The sequence below is a fragment of the Phocoena phocoena genome, chromosome 15, assembly GCF_963924675.1.
Source record: "Phocoena phocoena chromosome 15, mPhoPho1.1, whole genome shotgun sequence".
Taxonomy (NCBI): Eukaryota; Metazoa; Chordata; class Mammalia; order Artiodactyla; family Phocoenidae; genus Phocoena; species Phocoena phocoena.
In genome coordinates, this window is record NC_089233.1 from 13,948,820 (window position 1) to 13,976,638 (window position 27,819).

General features: G+C 43.7%; 1 protein-coding gene across 2 annotated transcripts in view; it reads right to left on the reverse strand.

Moving 5' to 3' along the window:
• The window catches only part of CALN1 (calneuron 1), a 458,323-nt gene that overhangs the window by 316,068 nt on the left and 114,436 nt on the right, over positions 1-27,819 (reverse strand). Inside the window, exon 2 of one of the 2 annotated variants that reach the window (XM_065893120.1) lies at positions 12,945-13,065. In XM_065893120.1, the coding sequence (XP_065749192.1) occupies positions 12,945-13,065 (121 nt within the window). Of the gene's footprint in view, positions 1-12,944; positions 13,070-27,819 lie in introns of both variants that reach the window. The other variant, XM_065893121.1, reaches the window with a different exon arrangement.

A 27,819-nucleotide genomic window follows, 5' to 3' on the forward strand; every position in this document is an offset into this window, starting at 1 on the left:
CACATTGAAAGGTCTTTCCAATTCGGGGCATTCACCGCCTGAAGTGAGCCTGTCCCGCATAGGATACTGACTAGTGTTTTCCTTTTTCCTCTAAGGAGCCAATTTGCCCCAAGGTGGAAGTAATAATCCTCTGTCTGGATGTGTCTTGTCATTACTGTGGCGATCTTCATCATCGTCGTTGTCATAACAACAATAATAGCAACAATTACTATTACTACTGCTGTTACTATTTATTGGGCACTTACTACATGCCATATACAATAGTAACTCACTCTGCATATATTACCTCATATTATCCCTTTGAAGTATATACTGTTATCCACATTGTACATGCGAGAAAACCAAAACTCATGGAGCATCTGACTCTAAATGCCATGCATCATCAACCATGTTTCACTGCCAGATACATCATCCCAATTCCACTCTCATTATAGAATGAATAGCTCACTTTGGGACAAACTTCTCTTATCAGAGGACCTGGCATTCATTTATTCAACAAGTATTTCTGAGCAGTCACTATGTGTCTAAGCGTTCACTATGCTTGCTCACAGGGATGAACATAGTGTAACTGGGTGCTGCCCTCATAATGAAACAAACCCAGCAAAAGTTAATGTCCTCCTGGAGGCATTTTGGGTCTCTGCCATCCAGCCTTCCCTGCTGGCTCCACCCTTTTCTGCCCCTGCTGAACCTCTTCCTTTCACATTTCAATGGATGAATTTGACATATAGTCATATATGTATTAGAAAAAGGACAAACTTCCCTTGCTTTGAAATAATAGATCCATCACTTCTAATCTTCTACAACAATACTTCCTCCTCAAAAATAGTAAGCAGAAGATTCTTAAAAGTAGCATTATATGTAAGACACTAATTTAAAAATGGGAAAATAGGTTTAAAGGTTGGATTACTTGTCTGTGGTCATACGGCTGCCGATCCGGTGGGTTTGGATCACTCAGCTGTGAGTGCCCAAAAAAACAAAACAGAAGTCAATTTCTCTCTGTTCCACTATCCCCAGGCACCCAGGATCCTTCCAGCTCACCACTCTGCCACCTTTGTCTTCATGGTGTCAGATGAAGACATTCCCACTCCAGTAATAAGAAGGAGGAAAGGATAAAGAAGAGGCAAAGTGCACCAAAGTTGCCCAATGTCACTTTGGCTGACATCTCATTGGCCAGAACTTACTAATATGGCCACACTTAGCTCTTAAGGAGACTGGGAAATGTAGTCTTTATTCTAGCACCCACTTGTCCGGCTAAAATTTCTTCTACTAAGGAAGAAGCGATATTGGAGAAGAGCTAACCAGCCCTGCTGCAACTGCTAAGTGGTGTAACTGGAACAGTCCCAGATCTGTGGAACTCCAGAGACCCTACTCTATCAGGTAGGCTTTAATTCCTATTTTTATAGCAATGACCTTCGGTCCTCTCTTCTTTACTGCATAAAGAAATTGCTAAGTATGACTTTAGAACTTTCTGTAACATTTCATTAGCTTTCAATTCAACAGCTAGAAGCCATCTCCAAGCTAATTTGTATGTTCTTTGGTGGCTTTAAAATACACCTGCTAATGCTTTGATATTCATCCCTTCGGCAATGAAGCCTAATTCCACTTACCTTAAGTATAAGCTCCATTTAGTGACTCACTTTTAGCGAATGTATGTGGCAGAAGTGACAATATGTGACATCTGAGACAAGATCATAAAATGATCATTCATTCTAGGAAAAGCCAAACCCCATGTCATGAAGTCGCTCAAGCAGTCCTAGGGGGAGGCCCTCAAGGAAGGAACTGAGGCCTCCAGCCAACAGCCCTGGGAGTGAGTTTGGATAGATTCCCCAGCCACAGCCAAGCCTTCAGATGACTGCAATCCCAGTAAGTGTCTTGACTGCAACCTTTTGAAAGACACTTGGCCAGACCAGCCATCTTTGCCACTCCCGGATTCTTGATCCACAGAAACTGTGAGATAAAAATGTTTTTTGTTCTAAACCAGTAAGTTTGGGAGTAATTTGTCACACAGCAATACAGCAATATAGGTCTCAATGTGAATTCAGTGTTCTTCTGGCTTGAGAATTAGAGAAAGTAGAAATGACCACCTTGATAGAGAAAACCCATATTTTGAATGGCTGTGTACTAGCTCATCACCTGCTTTTAAATGGTTTGGAGCAGTGTTTGGATGAGATGCTCCGGATGCCACTGTGAAGAGGAAAGACCAGTGAGCCATCCCTGCTAGAACATATTGCTAATATCACATCCCTCAGTAGTCCCAGGAAACAGCTGAACCTGCTGCTGGCCAATTACCACCAGGAGAAAACAGCTCAGTATCAACGAAGCCAACATCAAAATGATGAGTTCTGGCAAACTCTCTTCAGTATCCAGATGGATAATGCAGAACAATTCGACTCAACAGGTTAACTTATTCAGTTATTTGGGGAAGCACTGTGGAGCTTGATTACCTTAGCAGATCTATTAGGATGCACTTCTGTTGAAAGCTGAAGGTTCCACAGGAAGAACATCAAGGTTATTTTATGACAGGGGTGAATTGCTGGTAACTCCTGTTCCGCAGATATCCCAAGTCAAAGGTCATACTTTATGATGTAGGTCCTTCATATAGAACCTACATGAAGGGAAGGAGCTACATGTAGGAAACTTTTATACCAAGATATCACTTCTTCCTACTACCTCAAGCAGGGTTCTTAGGAGAGGAAACCAGAGAAACATGTCCTACAGGGGGTACTTGGCATCATCCGGTGGGAAGGCTTTTTAAACTACCATCTGCCCTTCTCTTTCTATATCTGGAGTCTAAGATTAGCACCTAGTCCTTCACTGAGAATCACCACCATCAAAAGGCACCATTACTAGGGGAAAAAGGTTTTAAAAAACCTTCAGAAATTAGAGGTTGAGAAAAATCTGAAAGCCACCAACATCTTTGGAATAACAATGCAAAATGCTTGTATGGTGGGTATTTTTATTATGAGCCAAAGGGCTGCTATTTAAAATACAAATGAGAAGACTATTCTTCCGATAGGATCCTTGAAGGTTGTCATTGGAATGAGGTATGTTACCTTTTTTGCCCCAACCAACTGGAAGCCTGGAGCTAAGTTTAATGCTCATTCACAGTAAATGTATTAGTGTTAGGGACGGTCATATTTTTTTTCTTCCTCTTGGTATATGGATTTTTATTTCCTATTTCTATTCTGACAGCCTTTGCAGTTTGTGTTTCTTCTTTTATCATATGATGTCTCCATCACTTTGGGAAGCAGGCAGCATACAAATTACCAATGAGGAAAATGAAAGCGGCAGGGGTGGTACTCGGGTTTCCTTCTTGGCCACAGCTATCAAAACAGATGTTCAGATCAAGACGACTTAGACAAATGTCCCTTTAAGGAGTGGGCCCTTAGAAGCAGCTGCCATCAGAGAAATCCCTCCTTGGCTCTGCTAACAAAGCTTCACAACTCACCACAAAAGACTTGCCCTCTCAAGGCTCAAAGGCAGGTCAAGCCTCTAGGAGGAAAGCACCCAGGTAGATAAAAGACCAGGGTTGTAAGGCTAATTCCCAGCTCCGGAGCAGAGCTGTCTATCTGGCACTCCCACTCCTGTTGGATGATGTGGCTCATTGTGTAGGTTTTATCGCCTCCTCTGGAGGAGAGAACTTTGAGCCATCAGCCTTCTCAGATAAGAGTTGAGAGCTTCTCTTCTTGTGACAGTAACGTTTCTGCCTTCTTAAAACCCCACTTGAAAAGCCCGTAGAGGGAAGCATCTCAAAAAAGGTTAGTAGGGTGTGCCTCTGAGATTTCTAAATCAACGAGCACAAGTAGAGGAGAAAGAAAAAAGGGTGGGGGGAGGCTTCTTGACAAGAAAATATATGATGTACCAGACAAGTGGGGGTGGAGAGGGGCTCTTCAGAGCTCAGAGCACAGGAGGCAGTCCCCTTCCAGCATGAACTCAAGCCCATCACCAGCCTTTTCTGGGCTGCTGTGTACCTCTGCTCTCCGTGAGAAACACACTGGGCTCACACAGAGCTTTAAAAATATCTCTCCACCCACTGAAAGTTTGATTAATCAGCCAAGTTCTCACCCAGGTGTCACAGTGGTGGCAGTGATATATATGATAGTGACATGAGGGTGCAGGGAAGGCACAAAGGGTCTTACTTAGCAGGTGGGAGGATTCAGAACATAGAACTTAAAAAGCACGAGCTCTGAAGCCAGGTGGTAGGCTGCATCCCCATTCCAACACATGCTACTTAGGCGACCTTGGACAAGGTTATTTAATGTCTCCCTTTTCCACATTTGCAAAACTGGGGTTAATAATAGCACCTGCATCAGAGCATTACTGAGAGGGTTAAATGAGTTAGTTCATCTCATGCACTTTGAACAGTTCCTGGAACGCAGTAAGCCTTCAATAAACAGCTGTGACGATGAAGAGGAGGATGACAACAACTGACAATGTTGAAACTTACAATATGGATAGGTCTTTCCCAGGTAGATAGAACATTCCTGAAAGAAGCAACTGAAACAAAGGCAGGGAAGCAGGAGAGACTGTGAGGCAGCAGGAGATGATCTAGAAGGCAAGTAGGGAGTTGAAGCAGACAAAATGAAAGGTCCAGGCCACACAGGGCTTCATATGCTCTGACACAGAGACGCGCTATAGCTAACACAGCTATAGGCTATGGAGAGCCATTTCAGAACTATAGGCAGAAGTGAAGTGTTAAAGGGTAAAGTGCTACGATGGTTGAAAATTACTTTTAACTGGTTCGGGTCAAAAACAAATTACTAATAATAAGCTTTTGCTGTGACAAAGTAACTGGTTTGAGAATAACCCTCCCACCGTGTACCTGAACAAAATACATAAAGCAACTGTGCGCAGGCTGCAAGGCTGCAATAGCAGGGCAAGAGGAAATTCACGTGGTGAGCCCCATGTTCACATGTTCACCCTGGCCCTCTGCCCAGGGACAATTTCCCAAGCACATTTCTTACACTGGGGTAGTGGAAGGGGCTAGAACCTGTGGGGTCAGGCAGCAGAGGGGGCTTCGGAAACCTGTGGGGGGGGTTCCTTATGAATACTTGGCTGAAGGTTGGGAACCCAAGTGCAAAATGAGATTAAACCAGAGTCACCAGGAAGCAGCTGCTCTGAGGTTGAGAATGGAAGACAGATGCTAGAGTTTAAGTATCCCTAGGGGACGTCTGAAAAACCTCATTAATACCCCAGGCATCCAGACACTAGAAGAGTAAGGGACACACTCTGAAGGCCTACATAAGACCCACCTGAACAAAACCTAAAACCAAGCCCTGACAAGATCCACAAGAGAGACAGAGTTTGGAGGCTGAGTCCCTGCCAAGCTAGAGGGGCTTGGGAGTCACCCTGGGATTTCCAAAGATCTACCCTAACATAAAATAAAACAAAATTGAACCAACAGAAGTTTAACGTGGTAGGCTAGTAACTGAACTACCTGTTAGAACAGAAAACCAGCCCTCTTCAAAGAAAGCCAAAAGAACACAGAGTCGATACAACATAGCATTCAAAATGTTCAGTGTACAGTCAAATATTAACAGGTGTGCAAAGAAACAAGAAAACCTGACTATAATCTAAAAAAGACAACAGAAATCAACCCGAAGATGATCTAGAGCCTAGATGATGGGTTTAATACCTAAAGACTTTAAAGAGCTACTATAGATTTAGGAAAATATGTCCAAAGAATTAAAGAAAAATATCATTTAAACGAGTAAACAGAGTATTTCAGCAGAGAGATGGAAACTATAAAAAAGAACCAAATTAAAATTCTAGAACTGAAAAAATTGTGCGTGTGTGTTGAGAAAAAGGGAAAGAGAGAGAAAGCAAATGCTGTAATGTCAGCAATTAGACAAAGGGTATACAGGTATTCACTGTACTTTCCAGAACCTCTATAGATTTAAAAAATTTTTTAAAGGATTAAAGAAATTTTAAATACACTGTTGTTTTATGTGTGTGTGTGTGTGTGTGTGTGTGTGTGTGTGTACACATGTTTGCAGGACAAGAAGGGAAAAATGATAACCTAATCAAGTGTGTATTTGAGAAGCATCCTTCCAGTGAAATGGAACTGAACTGATACAAGGCTGATATCCTGGATGAGGCACAAGGAGATCACCTCTTGGTGACTGCAGTTGTCTAGCTGGTGGGAGAACCTGGCCCAAGAAAACAGCCATGTGGTTGGAGGAGAAGGAAGTTGGTCTGCAGGGCTTTGCCAATAATATGTGTGGAGTAAGAGAAAAAGAGGAATCAAGGATGACCCCCAAATTACCACCATGGCTGACTGGGTGTAATGTGACATAATTTCCTGAGAAAAATTCCAGGAGAGGAGCAGTTTGAGAGAGAAAAAGAAAATCTGTCCAGCTTTGGATCACTGGAGTTTAAGGGATTCGTGGGACATCTACACAGGACTATAGGTAGCAGGTCTAGAATTCAGGAGGGAGGCAGGGATCAAAGATATCTATCCAGAGGCGATCGGTATGCAGTTGCCCTTGGGGATGACAGCTAAAACCAACCCCGGGGGAAAAACAGTGCATCAGCAGTGGGCAGAAGATGAGGGGAATGTCAAAGAGGTAGAAAAGAGGAAGGAGGAGAGCCAGCTAGTGACATGGATGCCAAGGCAGTGACAAACCAAAACCAAGGGTGTGAGCAATGCTGCAGAAAGTCCGGAATAAACACCTGAGAGTCCCCTGGATCAGGCAAACAGGGGGCCGTTGAGGAAACTGGTTCTGCAGATGCAGTGGCTCTGGAACAGTCCAGATGGAGGTAGTCAACTATTGAAGTGGTGCTTTTGTGTTTGGAAGTTGGCGGATTGATACCTCCACTCCCAAACTCAAATTAAAATACCCTCCAGAAATGTATGTAGGATAATGTATGCACATCCCCAGAAATATTAACTTTGAGATGTATACACATGTCAGAGCCTGAGGAGAATTTTTGCTAGTTGCCACACCAATGAAACTGGAGAAACACAATTTCCACCCACCCTGGGAACCAGAGAAACACGTACAGAAGGAAGACATTGGCTCATCACCATTGTTTGCCCCACCAGGGACCCAGAGGCTATGCTGACCAGCAAGTCAAGCCGTCGGTCCCTATTTCATAGCAACTGTTCTCCACGGTGATCTATTCCTCAACCCAAACCCACCTCAGCAGCACCTCCTTTCTAAGCTCCTTCAGGGAACATGACTCTCTGAGAGTAATAAGAGCCATGGGAGGGTGTGTCCCACCTTGGATTATTTGCGGGGGAGAGATGAGAGCCAGAATGTGTACCAGAATGTTGGATACTAGCATGGGAACAGGAAGGAGACCAAAAGAAAAGAAGAATAAAGGAGTTAATTGAATTCTGTGACATAAGGAGCAAACCCAAGAGGGGGTTTGGGAGTCACCTTGGGATTTGGGATTCACCTTGGCCATCAAGATCCCCCCTCCGCCCAGTAGCTGTGGACTAGATGCACGTCTTCTAGAAACTGGACTCTCCAGCTGGGGCTGAAAAGGGGGAAATTATCCCAGGTCTGGAATAAAGTGAAGATAGAAGGAAGAAGGCTAAAGACTCTTTATAAACCTTATTTGCTGACAGATCGTGGACCTACAAAGAACTCTCATTGCTGAATCACAAAGCAGAACAGAAGAAAGCAAAGGGGACCATACAAAACATCTTCTAATGGAAGACAAAGGTAGCATCAGCTGGGAGACTTGGAGAAACAGATATTTATTATAAAAAAATCTCTATATAGAATTTATGACAAGAAACAGAAGAGACTTTCACAAGCTGTGTACAAATTGTTCTCAATAAGACAAAGAGTTGGGAGAGGATATAAAAATATGGCTCCAGTAAAAGGAAGAGGTTGCCATGAGCAGAGTACAACAGCAACACCAAGGGCTGTATCCTAACAGCTACAAACTGGAAACAACTCGGATACCCACTGAGAATATAATGGATAAATAAACAGATCTATTTATATGTGACGAAACACTATATATTAATGAAAACGAATGAACTTCAACTACCCCCAAAAACGTGGTTGAGCCTCACAAGTATAATGTTGAAGAAAAGAGGCTGGATGAAAAACAATAAATATAATATAACCCCCTTGAGATGAAGGAAAAACACAAACACAATTAAGTGATGATAGGTAATTCAGGGCAGTGGTTGTCTTTGAGGAAGAGGTATTAGGAAGGACCTCAGGGGTACTTCAGGGTGCTGGTAACACCTTATTCCTTAACCTGGGTGGTTGCTGCATGTCTGTTCATGTTTGATAAGCATTGAACTGTGCAGTAATACTTTCCTGTATTATACTTTGACCAAAAAGTTAAGGGGGAGCTACTGAAATAAAATCAAACTACAGAGGAACTGAAACTTTCATCCATAATGAAAATACACTCTAAAGGGAATCAAAAACAAATTTTTTTAAGTGACTGCAAACAACTAAATCAACGAGGTGGTAGACAGACTCAAGAATGAACGTAGAAGTGCAAAACAGAGGAAAATGATGTGAGAAGACACGCATTTTGTGGAAAACATCGAATGAAGATCTAGCATTAGAATGGCGGGCATTCCTGAAGAAAAAAACAGAAATAACAACCATCCGAGATGTGACAGCAAACTAACCTAGGCTAAAAGGAAGACCCAAGAAATTAATCTGAGAGGCTGACACTGTTACTGGCAAAAATAACGTGAAATACCCACACGCAGACATTTCACAGTGACCACAGGGAGCCGTGAGGACAGCAGCCCCCAACATCACAGCTGCAACAGAAGGGGAGGTTGATTACATCCATCCTAATAGCCCCAAACTGGAAACAACCCAAATATCCATCCTGAATAGAAAGGATACGGAAATTGAGGTATATTTATATACAATGGAACACCACACATTAACGAAAATGAGTCAACTTCAGACAGAGGCAAGCTCAGTTTAAGATTAAGACTGCCTCACAAGAGTATTCAATAAATAGCAATGAAAAAACTGTTTTTTAAAAATTATAATTCATGCATCTAATAAAATTCCACATGACACACTCTAAAAGTACAAGACACTGCTAATAAATTTTGTATGTACATAAACTCCCTGAGCAGACTGTAAAATCCTTGAGCCAGGCAACGAAGATTATACTTCTTTGAATTCCTCCTCCACCCAGAAAGCATTTGGGTAAACATTCCTGTAATGAATGAATGAATAGGAATGAAAATATGAATGAAGAGGAAGGAAGGAGAGGAAGGAAGGATCTCAACCAATTCATCATTGCTGAGTTTGTTTGTTGGGTGATTTCCAATTCCAGTCTGGCCAATTTGATGCAGCTTTGCCTTATTTCCTCATAAGCTTTGTTTCAAGAGAAGAAATAGAAACTTCCCAGAGCGAAGGGCAACTGGAGGTGGCCTGCAGGTTGAGTGGCCTCGTTCTCAGAGGGTAACCTCTCATGGACTGGGCGCCCTTGATCCTTACACTGAAGGAAAGGGGCATTCCATCCCCAGTGACAAACACTGACCAGGTGAGGGAACCTGCCCTTGGAGATCCATAAGCAAAAGGCTGCAGCCACCCGGGGCGGGGATGGTACCCAAGTAACATCTGCACCCAAGGCGGCTGGACCACAAAGGATGCTTCAATATCCACCAGCGTCCAACACATCTACTCCCCGTGCAGCACCACACGTCCCGTGAGGATAAATGAGCGGCCCCGAGCAGTAGGATGTTAGGGCTTGGCTGACACAAGGCAGCTCCAAGAGAACGGCAAACAAGCACAGTCTCGGAAACCGGCTTCCCCGAGAACCAAGCTGCAGTCCTCTGAACCGATTCCAGCCAGTTGGTTTTCAGACCCTGCCCGCCTGTTCTGCACTCAAAACACATCTCACAGCCCTGCCTGGAGCCCCAAGATGCTCGTAACGAAGCGTAAGCAGTCATAACTCAGGGTTCACCTTGGCAGAGATAAATAAATAAATAAGTAGAAGGAATCTTCCATTAGAAAATAAATGGCCTTTCTCCAGGCTGAGAGCCTGGATTACCCTCCTGAAGGACAAATACAACATCTTCCCCAGCCGACCTCAGGCCATAAAGTCCAGCTTCACTCAACCAGAGACCCCTGCCCCCCACAGCCAGGGCTTCCAGGGCCAAGGCCACCCACCTGGACCTCCAGGGCTGTGAGGGCGCCTCACCTGCTGAGAAGGCGCCTTTCAGCCCCATTCAGCTGCCCAAGAACAGAGTGCAGCCAGTGCCCGAGCGGAGAAGGGCCGAAATCCAGGCGGTGGATCTCTTGAAAAGCCATACGCCCTGACAGCGGCCCAGATTTCACAGAGAAAAAAGCCATCACTCTGAGAAGTCTTGGAAAAATCATCTCTTGATTATTCATGGCAAAGCTGGGAAGGAGGAGGAAGAAAAATGGAAAGCCAGGGTATGTGAAAGCCACAGACGATTTCCAAACTTCACTGGGTTAGGCATTGCAGCCTCTGCAAGAGTTGCCCAACATATATCCGGAGAAAACCATCATTCAAAAGCACACATGCACCCCCTGTTCACTGCAGCACTATTTACAGCAGCCAAGACATGGAAGCCACGCAAATGAGCATCGACAGATGAACAGATAAAGAAGATGTAGTATATTTATACAATGGAATACTACTCGGCCGCAAAAGAGAATGAAACAATGCCATTTGCAGCGACATGGATGGACCTGGGGCTTATCATACTAAGTGAAGTGAGTCAGACAGAGAAAAAGAAATATCATATGATATTGCTCGTATGTGGACTCAAAAAAAAATGATACAAATGAACTTACATATAAAACAGAAGTAGACCCACAGAGAGAAAACACACTTATGGCTACCAAAGGGGAAAGGGGGTGGGGATACATTAGGAGTTTGGGGATAACTTACACACACTACTAGGTATAAAATAGATAAACGACCGACTGTATAGCACAAGGAACTATACTCAATATTTTGTAATAACTTATAAAGGAAAAGAATCTGAAAAGGAATATATATACATATGTATATGTATAACTGAAACACTTTGCTATACACCTGAAACTAGCACAGCATTGTAAATCAACCATACATCAATTTAAAAGAACAAAAAAGAGTTGCCCGAAACACACAGACTTTCTGCCCAAGTCTCATGGCCTCTGCTCCACAGGGCTCCACACAGGAGGCTCCCAGTCGCCCCTGCTAAGTGATGACTAAAACTGGAGGACCAGCAACCAGCCCCCCTCCCAAATCAATGCACCACTGCCCTGCTCTCCACTTCGTAGGACTCCTTCCCAGGATACTGGAAAGCTTGGGCCTCATCTCACTTTGCCAACACACCCAGCTCAGCCTCGGCCTTGTTTGTGGCCACCAGGATGGGCTCATTTTGGAGGAGGTCAGGGCTCTATTTTCTGCTTCCGTGTCCTTGTTTGTCCAAATATCCTCTGGCCAGTTGAAGGCCAGGAGATCTGAGGATACTGCTCTCCTCTCTGGCCCCCAGTCTGTCCAGACCACAGTGAGCAGGTGCTGGGCCTAGGGAGTCTGGCTCTGCCCACATGACTCCCCTTCCTCTAATATCCTCTGGCCTCTCCTCCAGACCCAGCCCACCAGCCACTGAGCTCCACTGCTCCATCATGGACATAAACAAGCCTCTACAGGTAGGCTTCAGAGATACCGCGCACTCGGTTCCAGACCACTGCAATAAAGTAAATAGCACAGTAAAGCGAATCACCGAATCTTTTAGTTTCCCAGCACATATAAAAGTTACGTTTGCACTACGCTGTAGTCTGTTAAATGTGTGATAGCATTAGGTCCAAACAAACAATGTGCATACCTTCATTTTAAAATATTTTATTGCTAAAAAATGCTAACCAGCATCTGACAATGCAGTGTTGCCCCCCAAACCTTCAATCCGTAAAAAAATGCAGTATCTGCGAAGTGCTGTAAAGCAAAGCGTAATAAAACATGGTATGCCTGTCGAGAAGCAAGCAAACAACGCGGGTGAGAGCAAGAAAGCTATCCGACGGCCCCGTCCTTCGCCTGCCCCATCTCGTGCCCTTCATGAAGTGAGCCTGTCTTCCCTGGCCCGGAGATGAATCTCCCCGCCTACCATACCCCTTGTAAGAAATGTGCACAAAGAAATCACACTGGTTCAGACCATTATACTCAAAGCAAAGACATGGGCCATATGGGGTAATTTTAACTTCCCTATTTTAGAAAGTAAACTTAAACTTCTTGTTGTAAAACAGTGTCACCAGGAACACAGCATTTCAAAACAAGAAGGGAAACCAATCTGGCGTGGCCTCAGCAGATGCCTAGGCAAACATCTGGCTGAACCAACCTAATTCTCTATTCTAAAAGACAAAAACAAAAACCTTCTTCCTTGTTTTAATTTTTTTTTTTAATCAAGGAGTTGATCTCCCCAGGATACAAAGGGGCACTGTCCCAGGATGAATTCAGTCTCCATGTCCCCAGGTTCGTTCGCATCCCAAAGCCAAGGCTACACTGTTACAGAGGCACAGAGGCAATCAAAATAATTGCCGGCCATTCCCACCTAGACACAGCTTCCAGATGATTCTGATCTGGGCAGGATTCCAAGCACCATGGCCACAAGTCAAGAGACGGCCATGAACAGGTCTATGACCTCCCCGCAGCTGGGCCCCATGGTGAATGAGAAGATGGAAACAGGGCAACACTACTGGCGACCAAGATTCCATCAATTGGAAAATACGTGTCACGGGCAGAAGCCTGTCTCCCCAGTCAGAGGGTTCCTTGTGGTATCCAAAGGAACCGAAATATTCACCATAGATTTTTCAGGCTACCAGGTCCATCCCACACAAAGAAGTCATTTAGGCAGAAGTGATCTCTGAACTCTTTCCTGCTGCATCACGGTTAGACTTGGCCACAGCTGACGGCCAGCGTCTTAGACGCACAATGGCCCCAGATGCCTCCCTCGGTGGCTCACCTCCCACGCAAGGCGGGCTCCTTACCGTCAAGCTCCTCCACAGAGATGTTAGCCAGTTGCTCGCTGTCGCTGCCGGCAGACAGAGATCGGTTGAGGTAATTCCCCTTGTACAACAGGCCGGCGGTCACGTGGTGAAAAGGCATCTTCTCCCTGCTCACAAGAGACAGGGGGCAGGGGAAAGAAAGACATCATCATCCATTTCTCCTTTCCTTTCCTGAAGGACCACCCTGGTGTTCAGATGGCCAGGAGTATTTTTTAAATAACAAGAACGTTGGTAGAGGGAAAGTCAGAGAATTCCAGGGTCCCCGCGGCCAGAGCAATTCCCGAAGGATCCCAAGTTCTGTCCCTTCCTTCACTGTACGTCTTACTTCATTCTCCCCATTTAACGAGGAACTTGAGCCATGCGGTCCTGGCAGACTGTGGGATACCCTGGTATCACCCAACTGTCTCTCCATGCAAACAAGGATACTCTCTGCTCCTTTCCCTGGCCTGATAAAAGCTTCCTCCATCCTCCTAGGAAAGGACTGCACACCCCAAAATGTGAGGCTGCCCAGTGACCATATGTCTTAGCCGTGACCGTGCGGAAATCCAACTGTTTCGCTTTCCCAGGTAAAGCAGGTGCTGTACTTACACAGCACCCAAAGCAGGGCGGAAATGCCAGACTCTGAGTAAACACCGACAACAGTCGGTACCTCGGAGAAGGAGCCCTGCACCTGCCTGCACGAGTGGCTCGTGAGCATAGCCCTCTGAGACACCGATCACGCCTGCCCTGCAGGAAAGGTGGGCAGCATCTCAAGGTGTCCCAAAACAAAGCAGCGTCCAGCATGCTCACAGGAAATGAAAGCATCGCATCCCCTTAGACCAGATGAACAAACCCTCCAAGCTCCTCGCACCAGAGTACCACCCCCGGGACTTTGAAGTTCCCACCAGTGCAAGGCGGGCCAGAGGCTCCAGACTAAGGTGAAAGGGAGGGAAGAGAGACGCAGTTAGAAGGATGGGTCTCTCACAGCAGGGAGGTTCCTCAAAAAACTAGAGTTGCCATATGATCCAGCAATCCCACTCCTGGGCATATATCCAGACAAAACTCTTAATTCAAAAGGATACATGCACCCCTATGTTCACAGCAACACTATTTACAATAGCCAAGACATGGAAACAACCTAAATGTCCATCGACAGATGAATGGATAAAGAAGATGTGGTACATATATACAATGGAATACTGCTCAGCCATAAAAAGAATGGAATCATGCCATTTGCAGCAACATGGATGGACCAACAGATTATCATACTAAGCGAAGTAAGTCAGAAAGAGGAAGACAAATATCATATGGTATCATTTATATGTGGAATCTAAAATAGAACATAGATGAACTTATCAACAAAACAGAAACAGACTCACAGACATAGAGAACAAACCTGTGGTTGCCAAGGGCGGGGGGGCAGGGGAGGGTTGGATTGGGAGTTCGGGATGCAAACTATTATATATTGAATGGATAAAAAACAAGGTCTTCTAGGGGCAGGACAAGAATAAAGACGCAGACATAGAGAATGGACTTGAGGACACGGGGAGGGGGAAGGTAAGCTGGGACAAAGTGAGAGAGTGGCATGGACATATATACACTACCAAACGTAAAATAGATAGCTAGTGGGAAGCAGCCACATGGCACAGGGAGATCAGCTCGGTGCTTTCTGACCACCTAGAGGGATGGGATAGGGAAGGTGGGAGGGAGACGCAAGAGGGAGGGGATAGTGGGATATACGTATATGTATAGCTGATTCACTTTGTTATAAAGCAGAAACTAACACACCACTGTAAAGCAATTATACTCCAATAAAGATGTTAAAAAAAAAACAAGGTCTTATTTTTTTAGCGCAGGGAACTATATTCAATATCCTATAATAAACCATAATGGAAAAGAATATGAAAAAAGAGAGAGAGAGAGAAAGTTGGATCTCTCCATAGGGGAAAGAGCAGCTCTGTTATAGTGAGTGAGCCATGGGGCACGTCCGGTTCTGCTTCTCCATCTGCAAAGGGGCCTAAGAGGATTGAGAAGCCTCTGAGCAGAATTAGGGAATTGGCAGGCAGGAGGGGGAGTCAATTCTAGGGTGTGGGTAGGGAACACCCTTTTAACAGAGCTCCAGGAAGGTAAACTGGGCAGCACCAGAAGGGGTAATCTCCCTGCCAATGGGGGCATCCAAGCAGAGGCTGAGGGCCTCCCTGACAGGGGTTCTGTGGGAGAGAATCGGCCCCTGTGCTCTCTCCCCACACACCTATCATTCTCCATGTGAGTCCCCCACAGGGTCCCTTTGGGCGCTAAAGTCTGCGTCTGTGCATTAAGCTGGAGTGGTCCTAGCGGCCCCTCCGGGCACTGCTGAGTAACAAGGTGTAAGTTACAGGAAGAGACAGCGACAGAAGGCCAGTCTCTGGGGATGACTGCTCAGGGCTTCAGGGTTCCCAAACCTTGCCATCCCTCAAGCCACACTCATGACAGCAACTGTCCCTGATGAAGGATGTTTGGAGGGGGGCGGGGGCCCCTGTCTTCTTTTCCCTGTGACACCACTGAGTGGCAGGCCCGAGAGGACGCCCCTTCCTCTCTCTCCCTCCCAACTAGGGCTCACTCCAGCATGCCCCTGCATGGGCTGAGAGCTGCTGACTTAGAGATCAACCCAAGAGCCTCTTAAAAGTTACAGGGCTTGACCAAGAGCAGGATGCCAGTTAGTGAAAGAATCCGATCTAGAACACAAGCCGCCTGAGCTCTCTTTGCACTAAGCAGCCTCGGCTCAGCACCAGACATTTCCACCTGGAGGTCAAACTCTCATTTCAAACTCAAGATGTACAAAAATGAACTAATTATCTTCCTAAAAAATAGGCCACACTTCCTGATTTCTCTATTTCTATCAAAGGTACTTTTCTCTCATCATAACAACTGGGGCAACTCTCACAAACGTTCTGGGCCCCAAACACATGGCAGAGGCAAGAGCCAGCCGCCAGCCTCCAACCCAGTCTTAACTCTTTCCACAGCTAACAAAACGTACATACACATCCACAGGTCAATTGCAAGTGACGGGGCGGAGGTGGGGTGGGGGTGGGGGTTCCAGAGTACGCATGCCTTTGCCAGTTATAAGGGGTACATATTCAGCTAACTATTGATATAAGTCAGACTTCCCCCCTCCTGGCCAAATCTGTCCTTATACATAAAGAGGCAAGAACCTTTCTTTGGAAGAAGACTTCAATTACCATCTCCTCTTTTCTCAAAGTTAAATTTCAGACCAAACAGGTTTAAAGGTGAGAATCAGACACACGAGCTAGGACTGCTCTCCCTTTCCTAAGGCCAGTCCTAATTTGGGGCGCCATGTGTGGCCATGGTCATTTCAGCCTGTACAGATTCCCATGGTCCAGGGGATGAGACATCAACAATGGCTAACGCTTCCCTCTCAGCACTGGCCCTGGGACCCAGTAGTCTCACCAGCTGTTATTTTTAACCATCATTTAAATCCTTCCTAAACATGGGGAAATACCCACACCGATCTTCTCTAATTTTGCCACCTGGAGGGAGGCCCCCTTCAGGTCGATACAGGCCCGGAAGGCATTTCTCCCCATTTCACCACTCATCACTCTAGTTTCTCAGCATTTTGTAAATAGCTTCCCATTACCACCTTTTACTTGGTTGCCTGAAGCTCTGGACCGGCCACACACACATTTTTACAGCTGCGGTAACAAGGTTATACTCAAACACGCGTGTCCAAGCCACGTTCGGCCACAGAAGAAACGCTGAGTACTTTGCAGAAAAAACTGGTCACAACTGAGTCCCACTTGAAAGACCAGCATAATTGCTTCTGGAAAAAGCAGCTTACAAAATTAGGTACGTATTCAGTTCATTCACCCAAAATGCTCATAGTCTAGTGGGAAAGAAAACACGTGCAATTGAACCAGCCATATAGATAAATAAAGTCATGTTCAAAAAAAGGAAGAGCATTATACCAAGTAAGCTAAAAACAGCTGCTGCAATTAAGGACTAAATTTCACTCCAAGCCACCTGGGGAAACCCAAGCTTTAAGATCCTCGCTTTGGCTATGGAAGGGAAATGTACAAGTTTGCCAGCAAAGGAAAACACAGTCCTGAGCTAAAACTTAAGAGATGGATCCTTACATGGTGGGCAATGAATATATATATATATATTTCTTTTCAACAGCCATTTTACTCATTGAGAAATAGTATTTAAGTGACTGTTTACCATGTGAACAATCTTTCTGTATTTTCTGTAAGGCAGTATGGTTTCCTGGCTAAGAATCAGGGCTTTCTGGTCAAAAGCAGTGTTAGATTTAAATCCTAGCTCTGCTCTGATTAGCCATGTAGGTAAATTAATTAACCTCTGTAAGCCTCAGTCTCCTCCTCTGTAAAACTGGGGTTTGGAAACATACTGAATAGTATTTTTGTAACTATGAAATAAGATAAGGTATGGAAAGCACTTGACTTAGCATCAGGTATGTTCTCAATAAACATCATCAGTAATTCTTTGCTAAGGATTACATGAAGCAGGATGCAGGGCAAAAGAAATTCATGATGTGTTAGGTGGAAGATAAAACACACCGTGTTTTGAAGGAGGGTCAGGAATGACCTGGCAGAGGGTGAGCTTCAGAGAGGAGCTGGCTGGCATTGCACACTAAGGTGCCAAGGGATCCAGAATGTCAGCAACAGAGCACTGGGGGCCCCAGCGCTGGGCGGTGTCAGCAAGCAGCTGACTGTATCAGGAGGAGGGGGCTATTTGAATGAAAAGCACCAGAGCTGAAAAAGAGTCTATTTCCTGGGTATCACCTGGCATCATGGTCACATCAAGGACAAGATGTCAGCAGGTTAAAAACAAAGGGGTGGGTGGGTTCCTGTTTTCAGTGTCGAAGAACTGGTACATTTCTTGGCAAGTAATAAACCAAAGACAACACTCCCATTTACCATGACAACAAAAAGAATAAAATATCTAGGAATAAATCTACCTAAGGAGACAAAAGACCTGTATGCAAAAACTTATAAGACACTGATGAAAGAAATTAAAGATGATACAAAGAGATGGAGAGATATACCATGTTCTTGGATGGGAAGAATCAACACTGTGAAAATGACTATATTACCCAAAGCAATCTGCAGATTCAATGCAATCCCTATCAAACGACCACTGGCACTTTTCACAGAATAGAACAAAAAATTTCACAATTCTTATTGAAACACAAAAGACCCTGAATAGCCAAAGCAATCTTGAGAAAGAAAAATGGAGCTGGAGGACTCAGGCTCCCTGACTTCAGACTATACTACAAAGCTACAGTAATCAAGACACTCTGGTACTGGCACAAAAACAGAAATATAGATCAATGAACAGGATAGAAAGCCCAGAGATAAACCCATGCACATATGGTCACCTTATCTTTGATAAAAGAGGCAAGAATATACAGTGGAGAAAAGACAGCCTCTTCAATAAGTGGTGCTGGGAAAACTGGACAGCTACATGGAAAAGAATGAAATTAGAACACTCCCTAACACCATACACAAAAATAAACTCAAAATGGATTAAAGACCTAAATTTAAGGCCAGACACTATCAAACTCTTAGAAGAAAACATAGGCAGAACACTCTATGGCATAAATCATAGCAAGATCCTTTTTGACCCACCTCCTAGAGAAATGGAAATAAAAACAAAAATAAACAAATGGGACCTAATGAAACTTAAAAGCTTTTGCATAGCAAAGGAAACCATAAACAAGAAGAAAAGACAACCCTCAGAATGGGAGAAAATATTTGCAAATGAAGCAACTGACAAAGGATTAATCTCCAAAATATACAAGCCGCTCATGCAGCTCAATATCAAAAATACAAACAACCCAATCCAAAAATGGGCAGAAGACCTAAACAGACATTTCTCCAAAGAAGATATACAGCTGGCCAAGAGGCACATGAAAGAATGCTCAACATCATTAATCATTAGAGAAATGCAAATCAAAACTACACTTAGATATCATCTCACACCGGTCAGAATGGCCATCATCAAAAAATCTAGAAACAATAAATGCTGGAGAGGGTGTGGAGAAAAGGCAACCCTCTTGCACTGTTGGTGGGAATGTAAATTGATACAGCCACTATGGAGAACAGTATGGAGGTTCCTTAAAAAACTAAAAATAGAACTACCACACGACCCAGCAATCCCACTACTGGGCATATACCCTGAGAAAACCATAATTCAAAAAGAGTCATGTACCAAAATGTTCATTGCAGCTCTATTTACAATAGCCAGGACATGGAAGCAACCTAAGTGTCCACTGACAGATGAATGGATAAAGAAGATGTGGCACATATATACAATGGAATATTACTCAGCTATGAAAAGAAATGAAATTGAGTTATTTGTAGTGAGGTGGCTGGACCTAGAGCCTGTCATACAGAGTGAAGTAAGTCAGAAAGAGAAAAACAAATACCATATGCTAACACATATATATGGAATCTTAAAAAAAAAAAAAAAAAAAAGGTCATTTAGAACCTAGGGGCAAGATGGGAATAAAGACATAGACCTACTAGAGAATGGACTTGAGGATATGGGGAAGGGGAAGGGGAAGCTGGGACAAAATGAGAGAGTGGCATGGACATATATACACTACCAAACGTAAAATAGATAGCTAGTGGGAAGCAGCCGCATAGCACAGGGAGATCAGCTCAGCGCTTTGTGACCACCTAGAGGGGTGGGATAGGGAGGGTGGGAGGGAGGTGCAAGCGGGAGGGGATATGGGGATATATGTATATGTATAGCTGATTCACTTTGTTATAATGCAGAAACTAACACACCATTGTACAGCAATTATACTCCAATAAAGATGTTAAAAAAAAAAAAAACCAAAGAGCCCCACACACTTTGACTTGAGAGATGTCAAGAGATGATCCTCTTCAGAGACAGTTAATTTTGTGTCAACTTGACTGGATCACAGGGTGCCCAGATATTTGGTTAAACATTACTCTGGGTGTGTCTGTGAGAGTGTTTTGGGGTGAGATTAACATTTAAGCCGGTAGTCTGAGTAAAGAAGATTGCCCTTCCCAAGGTGGCTGGGCCTTATCCAATCTGTTAGAGGCCTGAATAAAACAAAAAGGAAAAATAAGGGAAAAGGTGTTCTTTCCATCAGTGTGAGCTGGAACTTTGGTCTTCTCCTGCCTTTGGACCTGGACTCCGGCTGGAGCTGACACCAATAGCTCTCCTGGGTTTCCAGCTCGCCAGATTGTAGGAGTTCTCAGCCTCCAAAACCATCTAAGCCAATTCCTTACAATAAATTTCTTTCTATATATATATCCTAGTGGTTATGTTTCTCTGGAGAACCCAGACTAACTCTTCCATTTTTTTTCTCAGCAGTGCCGAAGACCCAGGCACATTCCTGTAGGCTGATGTTATTATTCTGGGTAAAGAGTACCCCAGAACATAATTCTGCAGGGCCTCTTAAGCAACACGACCCAGAGTGTAGTGTGTGGACCCCTGCCAGCTGAATACTCTCTACTGCTTGTTTGCAACGAGATAGATAAGGACAGGAAGTGAAAGAAAGCATTGAAATTTTTACAGCAATATGGAGCATTGTCCCAACACCTAAGCACATGACCAGTTGACTTGATTTTTGTATATCTTTGCTTTTTTTATTTTATTTTTCCACTAATTCGTTCTTTCTGCGTTTTACAGAAATCACTCTGCCAAGGGCTGGAGCTTTAAACAAAAAACGAAACAAAACAAAAACACTAGTCCTTCCCCACAAATAGTTTAGTTTGAGAAGCACTTCTCTCTAAAGTACTTTAAGTTGCATCAATTTCTGGTAATGGGCTACAGATACAGAGAGAGAGGAAGAAAGACATGTAGAGAAATGTATTTGAACTTGCCTCCGAAATTTTTTCAAAGAACTTAATTTAAGATTTTTTTAAAGTCTTAGATGGACTTTGGAAAGGAGGTACAGCAGACATAGAAAACAAACTTATGGTTACCAAAGGGGAAAGGGGATGGGGAGGGATAAATTAGGAGTATAGGATTAATAGGTACACACAACTATATATAAAATAGATAAATAACTAGGATTCACTATGTAGCACGTGGAACTATATTCAGTGCCTTGTAATAACCTATAATGGAAAAGAATCTGAAGCTGTACACCTGAAACTAACACAATATTGTAAATCAACCACAGTTAAAGAAATAAAAAAATTTTTTAATCCAAAAAAATACTCTATATACAATGTGTTATTCAAACAGAATTATTATACCACATTGAAAAGTCTAGTGTTAAAAAGTAATATTTGAGGGCTTCCCTGGTGGCGCAGTGGTTGAGAGCCCGCCTTCCGGGGCAGGGGACGCGGGTTCGTGCCCCAGTCCAGGTGGATCCCACATGCCGCGGAGCGGCTGGGCCAGTGAGCCATGGCCGCTGAGCCTGCGCGTCCGAAGCCTGCTGTGCTCCGCAACTTGGGGGGCCGCAACAGTGAGAGGCCCGTGTACCGCAAAAAAAAAAAAAAGTAATATTTGAAGCATTTAAATGTCATAAACATTTCAAATATATATGGAAATAAAACCCCATAATATCCTTTGTTTTAAATTTAAAAAACAAAACAAGAAAGGACGTACAAGATGTCAGCTGAAGTTTGGGCCATCTTCTGAGCGCCTGGAATACATTGCTGGGGTTTCTGTCCTCCACTTAGCAGACTACATGGGGCAATGTTGACCCTGCATTCTAGAAGTTAAAGAGCCTACCCAACCGTGATAGAGCCTTTGTCAAATTCCCCTAAAAATATCCATGAAGGCACACAAAAATAATCATATTCCCAACAGCACCAATGCCAGGGTGTGGAAGAAGCTTCCATTAAGTCGGCACAGTTAGGATTAAAATGGAAAATAATCAGTGGCATACCCACACGTTGAATGCAGACTAAATAATAGAGTCAGATAGTAAAGGAATAAGAGGAGATTTTTATCTACCCACATTCCCTTCTATTTCTGGGACTCTGGAATGACCAACCATGACATCAGACAATCATCCTTCGGACTCTGTTGGAATTGCTTTTTCAAAGCAGCCAGGGTCAAACCCTCACTGCCCTTAGCACCACTGTGAATCAACAAAAAAAACCCCTTCCTCTAGCTACCCAGGGATCATGCAACACGGCTCCCGGTCTGCAACACGGCTAGGAATAGAAGGGTCTGAGGCACGGGCCCTGCACGTGAAGATGTGAAATTTGTTATGGGCATGAGTGTCAGTACGAACAGTGACCTGTGGGGTTTATGGCTTTTCGTGTCTTGCTTCTGATTAAGGAAGAACTGCAGAAGACCTCAGATACCCCAGAAATGTATGTCTCCTCCTCAGAGTCCAAGAGTTAAGTTATAGGGACGAGAAGATCCCTACTTACTCCAGCAAAGATGCACTAGATGGATACCAGCTGAGCGTTGGGCTAAGCACTTATAAAACAATCGTGTTCTCTTGTAAAGATCCTGCAGGGGCAGGCCAATTGGCAAGGAGGGTTTGGATAGAGCTCAAATCAGACAGCAGTGAGTAAGCAGAAAACACCAACGTGAGGGTCTAAATAAAAATTCTGCATCATCAGAGGAGGAAGCACTTTCAAGAAGAAGTAGAGCCAAAAACAGATTATCAACAATAATATGATACAAGAAAGAAGACAGTTTTACAAAGCTTCTGGTTACATCCTTAAAAATAAGTAGAAAACCAGGGTGTCTATGAAATAAGAAATGCAAATTCATAAGGAAATCTCAACATACAGTGAGGAGATATCAAGTCAGAAAGCAAAGACAGCTGGCTGAGAGGCAAGCTGATTTGGAAAAGGTGCTGGTCTTTGCAAAGCAAAGGAGAAATCCAGAAACAGTAGTGGAATGAAAATCTACATTACTGGCAACAAAGAGTATTTCAAACAAACGGCAAATTCAGCAAACAATATAATTCACCCATGGACCCACCACCCAGATTGAACATGGGCTAATATTTTTCTTCATTTGCTTTAGGTTTTTTTCAAAGAAATATCTGACATCGAAGCCCTGCCCGTCTATGCTATTCCTCCACCTCCTTCACTCAGCTGTGACAACACTATTCTGGAGGTGGAATGTATCCTTCCGGTCCATGATTTTAAATTTTCCTACACTTGGGTGTAACTATATAGAATATATTATAGTATCGCTGTATATATCTTTCAATTTACATAAATAATATCACACTGTACATAGGCTTTTGCAATTTGCACATTTCAATCTATATTAGAGTTTAGGGAATTACCCAAATCCATATACGCAATTTACTTTTAACTGTGCCATAGTTTTCCACTGTAAAAGCATATTGCAATTCATTTATCCACTATCCAATTGAAAGAAAAGTATTCCGCAAAGAACATCTTCATGTGTCTCTTTGCATAAATTTAAGGGAATTTCTCTAGCCCACATACCTAGATAAAATATTACAGAATTTTTCCAAAGTGCTCTCCCAAGTGGTTGGGTTAGTTGTCTGTCACTACATAACAAACTACCCTTGAACTTCGTGGCTTAAAAGAGCAAATATTTATTATCTCACAGGTTCTGTGGGTCAGGAATCAGGAATTGCCTTGCTGGGTGGTTCAGGAGTTCTCAGAAGGTTGCAGTCAAGACACTGATCAGGGCTACCACCGTCAGAAGGTGTGACTGCAGCTGGAGGATCCACTTCCAAGATGGTGTACTCACATGGCCGTTCACAACATCCTCAGGGGACTCTCCAGAGGGCTGCTCAGGTGTTCTTATGACATGACAGCTGGCTTCCCCTAGCAGGTGATCCAAGACACAGAATGAGGGGCTTTTATGATTCGGTCTCAGAAATCACACCGTCATTTTTGACACATTCTGTTCATTAAAAGCAAGACGCTAAGGAAAGCCTACACTCACGGAGAGAGAAGTTAGGCTCCACCTTCTGCAAGATGGAGTATCAAAGAATTTGTAAACATCTTTTAAAATCATCATCACGGTTGTAGCAACTTACAGACCCACCATTAGCCTACTGGCATGTCTATTTCCCCCACAGCCTTGCTGACAAGGAGTATGATCAGACCGTTCCATTTGTAATTGGATTTCCTTGATTGCTAGTTTGGGCATTTGTTATGTGTTTTTTGGCCATTCTAATTTCCCCTCCTGCAATTTGCTTTTTACCTTTATCTACTGGGTTGCTGATCATTTGGGGATTGCTTTGTTCTTCCATGCTATTGCTTTCTAATATTTCAGTTCAATCTTACTTTTAAACCCCTCACTATTAGTCATTATTATTGTAGTTGTTATTGGTACATGTTACAACCAATGCTTACCTAGACTTTTCTACAAGTTTACTAATTTCTCTGCTCATTGTTGCACTCTTCTGGGTTCAATTCCCTTCTTAATGAAGGGAATGTAGTAGTTCTTTCATTACGGAATTATAAATGGAAAGCTTTTTGGTCTTTTTCCTTAAAAAAAAAAGTCTTTATTTCAATCTCATTTGAATTATAGTTCAACTTGGTAAAGAATTACAAATTATTTACTTAGAACTTGGAGGATATTTTGTTGCTGATGAGAAATCTACTTGTTCACCTGTTAATACTCATTCTGGACCATTCTAAGTCTATAATTTCAGAAACAGGCTCTCTCCCCAACTCGATATTCTCTCTTTCATAAAGAGATGTATTAGGTGTATGTTGGACCTCTTCATTCAAGCTCAATACTCTTGACTGGTTCATCCAACATTCATTCATACCCCATCAGATTAAAAAAGCTGAAAAGCTAATAACTTTGTTTTCCAGACTCCATTGCTACTAGAGCTCTGTATGAGAATTAGTTCCAAAATTAGAAAGCACTTGCCCAAGTTCGGAATGCAGAAGAGAGATGAATACAATGGTATGTGTGCTGGGTATCACAAAACACCTTGATCCGTAGCATTTACCCCTATCCATGGTGGAAATACTCCCACAATGGCCAATTCCGAGCCAACAACGTGATATCAGTGAACATGGAATTGTGAAGAGATGTGAAGTAGTATACCAGCACACCATTATACAGTATTTTCACCATATACATGTCATAGACTAAATTAACCACAAAATCATAGATAATAATAAAGTGTAGTCAAATAATTAGGAAGTGAAGAGTTTTCTAGTATTTATTACCTTTGTGATGTAATATAATTTATTTCACTGTAAGTTTATACTTCATCTGAGAATTTAAGTTTATATTTCATTTATCATGCATTTAAGAATGGCTATGTTTAATAACTGACTCGTAAAATTCCTGAAAATTTAACAAGTGTCTTTTTTTCCCTGCTTTTAATTAATTATTTATGGCCGTGTTGGGTCTTGTTGCTGTGCATGGGCTTTTTTTAGTTGCGGCGAGCGGGGGCTACTCTTTGTTGTGGTGCACAGGCTTCTCATTATGGTGGCTTCTCTGGTTGCAGAGCATGGGCTCTAGGCACACGGGCTTCAGTAGTTGTGGCACGTAGGCTCAGTAGTTGTGGCTCGTGGGCTCTAGAGCACAGGGTCAGTGGTTGTGGCGCACAGGCTTAGTTGCTCCGCGGCATGTGGGATCTTCCCAGACCAGGGATTGAACCTGTGTGCCCTGCATTGGCAGGCGGATTCCTAACCACTGCACCACCAGGGAAGCCCCAACAAGTGTCTTTCATATGCTGGCATGAGGTGGCTCCAGCATGCCGCTGGATGAAGGTCTTTTTCCTGACCATTTCTGGTTGTTTCTACAGGCAAGAAAAGTCATGGAAACATGATGTTTTCCTGCAACAGTGTTCCGCCGTCTACTCTCCAGTTTCCTGGCTGTGAAGAAGTAGTCAAGGTGGTGGCAGAAGAGCAATGGCTTCTGAATCCTCGGATCAACTTCAAGTCCATTTTCCAGCTTTTGGGGGGTCCAGAGGAAGTTTCAGGAACAGCAAGCAGATTCCAGTGGCAGCCTCAGTGGTAGTAAATCTCCTGGAGGGTCAATCTGAATTATTCTGGGAGTCATTCTGGAGAGCCATCCAAAATCCACTCCTTCAGCCCTTCAACAATCTTGTAAGCATCAAATTCCCTGTATTAAATCCCTTCCTCCTTAAAATACGCAGTGTGGTTACTGGTCCTTGAACTAAACTTTAACTGATATATTACTGTATTTTCCGAGTTTCTTAAACTTCTTTTTAACTAATTTTTATTGGAGTATAGCTGCTTTACAATGTTGTGTTAGTTTCTCCTGTACAGCAAAGTGAATCAGTTGTACGTATACTTATGTCCCCTCTTTTCAGATTTCCTTCCCGTATAGGTCACCACAGAGCACTGCGGAGAGTTCCCTGAGCTGTATAGTAGGTTCTCATTAGTTATGTATTTTATACATAGTATCGATAGTGTATGTATGTCAACCCCACTCTCCCAATTCATCCCACCCCCCCTTTAAATCTGTTTAAAATTTTCATATTTTTATCTGTGTATCTTGTAAGCAATTTCCTCAGAACTATTTTTACATTCACACATTCTTTTTTCAGTTGTAACTTAACTTACACTTTAACCTGTCTGCTCAGTTTTCATCTAAATGATGACGTTTTCCATTTCCAGCAGTTTAGTTTCTTTTATAAACCCAACTTTTATTTATCACTGAGTATAAATCTTTCAATTTTTATTCTCTGACCTTTGCATATTTTCTTTCAGAATCTCAATTATCTCAGTTTCTTAAGGCACTAATCTTCTTTGTGGTACTTCTCTGATTTCTCTAGCAGTAAACAGTTTCCAGGTGTGGTTTCACTCTTTGTGGGCAGGGCCATCTTCAGCAGGTGTTGCTTTTCCCTTTGGAGCTTCACATGCGCAGAGAGCTGTGCCCGAGGCGCGGGTGCCATAGGCTTCGCCAGTTGTGGACCAGTCTGTCCATTCATTCTTGGCCTGGAAGGCGTGCACCACATGGGTAGTGTAGATATGGAGTGCACATCCCCGAGGCACAGGTTTGGAGTTCTCATTTGTCACGGAGGCCTTTTCCTTTGGCAGCCATAGCTCCTGGTAGACATAAGCATCTCAGCCACTTTGCTGAGCAGTGGGCAGACTGAGTCTAGTCCCCTCTTATGGGAGGGGCAGCCAAACCAGGGTCTGAGTTCCTGCTTCCTGCCTGCTGTGGACCCAAGACCACACCTTTCCTCCCGGCATGAACATTAAGACTCCCACCTACCAGAGCCTTCGGGGGTTTCCCTACCCTGAAGCAGCGTCCACCCCTACGCTTTCCTCTCTGGGCTCTGAGTTTCCCCTTCCTTTCTTTCACACTAAGTTATTTTAATGTGTAAAGCAGGAAAAGTGTAGTCAGGAAAACAGAGCCTATGTCAGCTAGTTCAAGAAGAAGATGTGCAACAGTGAGCTACCTACCAAGTGGGCAGAAGGGCTGAAAAGCACCCCCCCCAACCCTCTGTCGAGAGGCTGGTTAGCAGAGATTAGCAAGAGCAGAAAGTTGCCCCTACCCCTACTGTGGAGGGACATATGGCGATGGCAGTATGACCAGAACCTCAAAGGTGGGGTGCCCAGAGGAGCTAGAACCATGGTAGGGGTCGCCCAATAGGATCTGGGACCATGCAGGGAAAAGCTCTGCTCTGCCAAGATGCAGGGCAGGAACCCTTAAGAGGAAGAGGTACCATGGAGACATCTGTCAAAGGCAGGTAGGGGTGGGGAGCCTCACTCTCTGTCCTCACCTTCTCACCTCCTGTTGGTGCCTCCCTTTGGCCAGGGAATCTGGAAACATAGTTTGCTTGGACAGACCCTACTATACAGAGTGGAGCAGGGGGAGAGAGAAGGACAAATCCGTAAGCTAGCAGGCAAAGGACTGGCTGGGCTACAGAGTTAACTTCTTTGTTATATGTTTATCCAGCATCTCATTTGTTGCAGGAAAATAATCCACG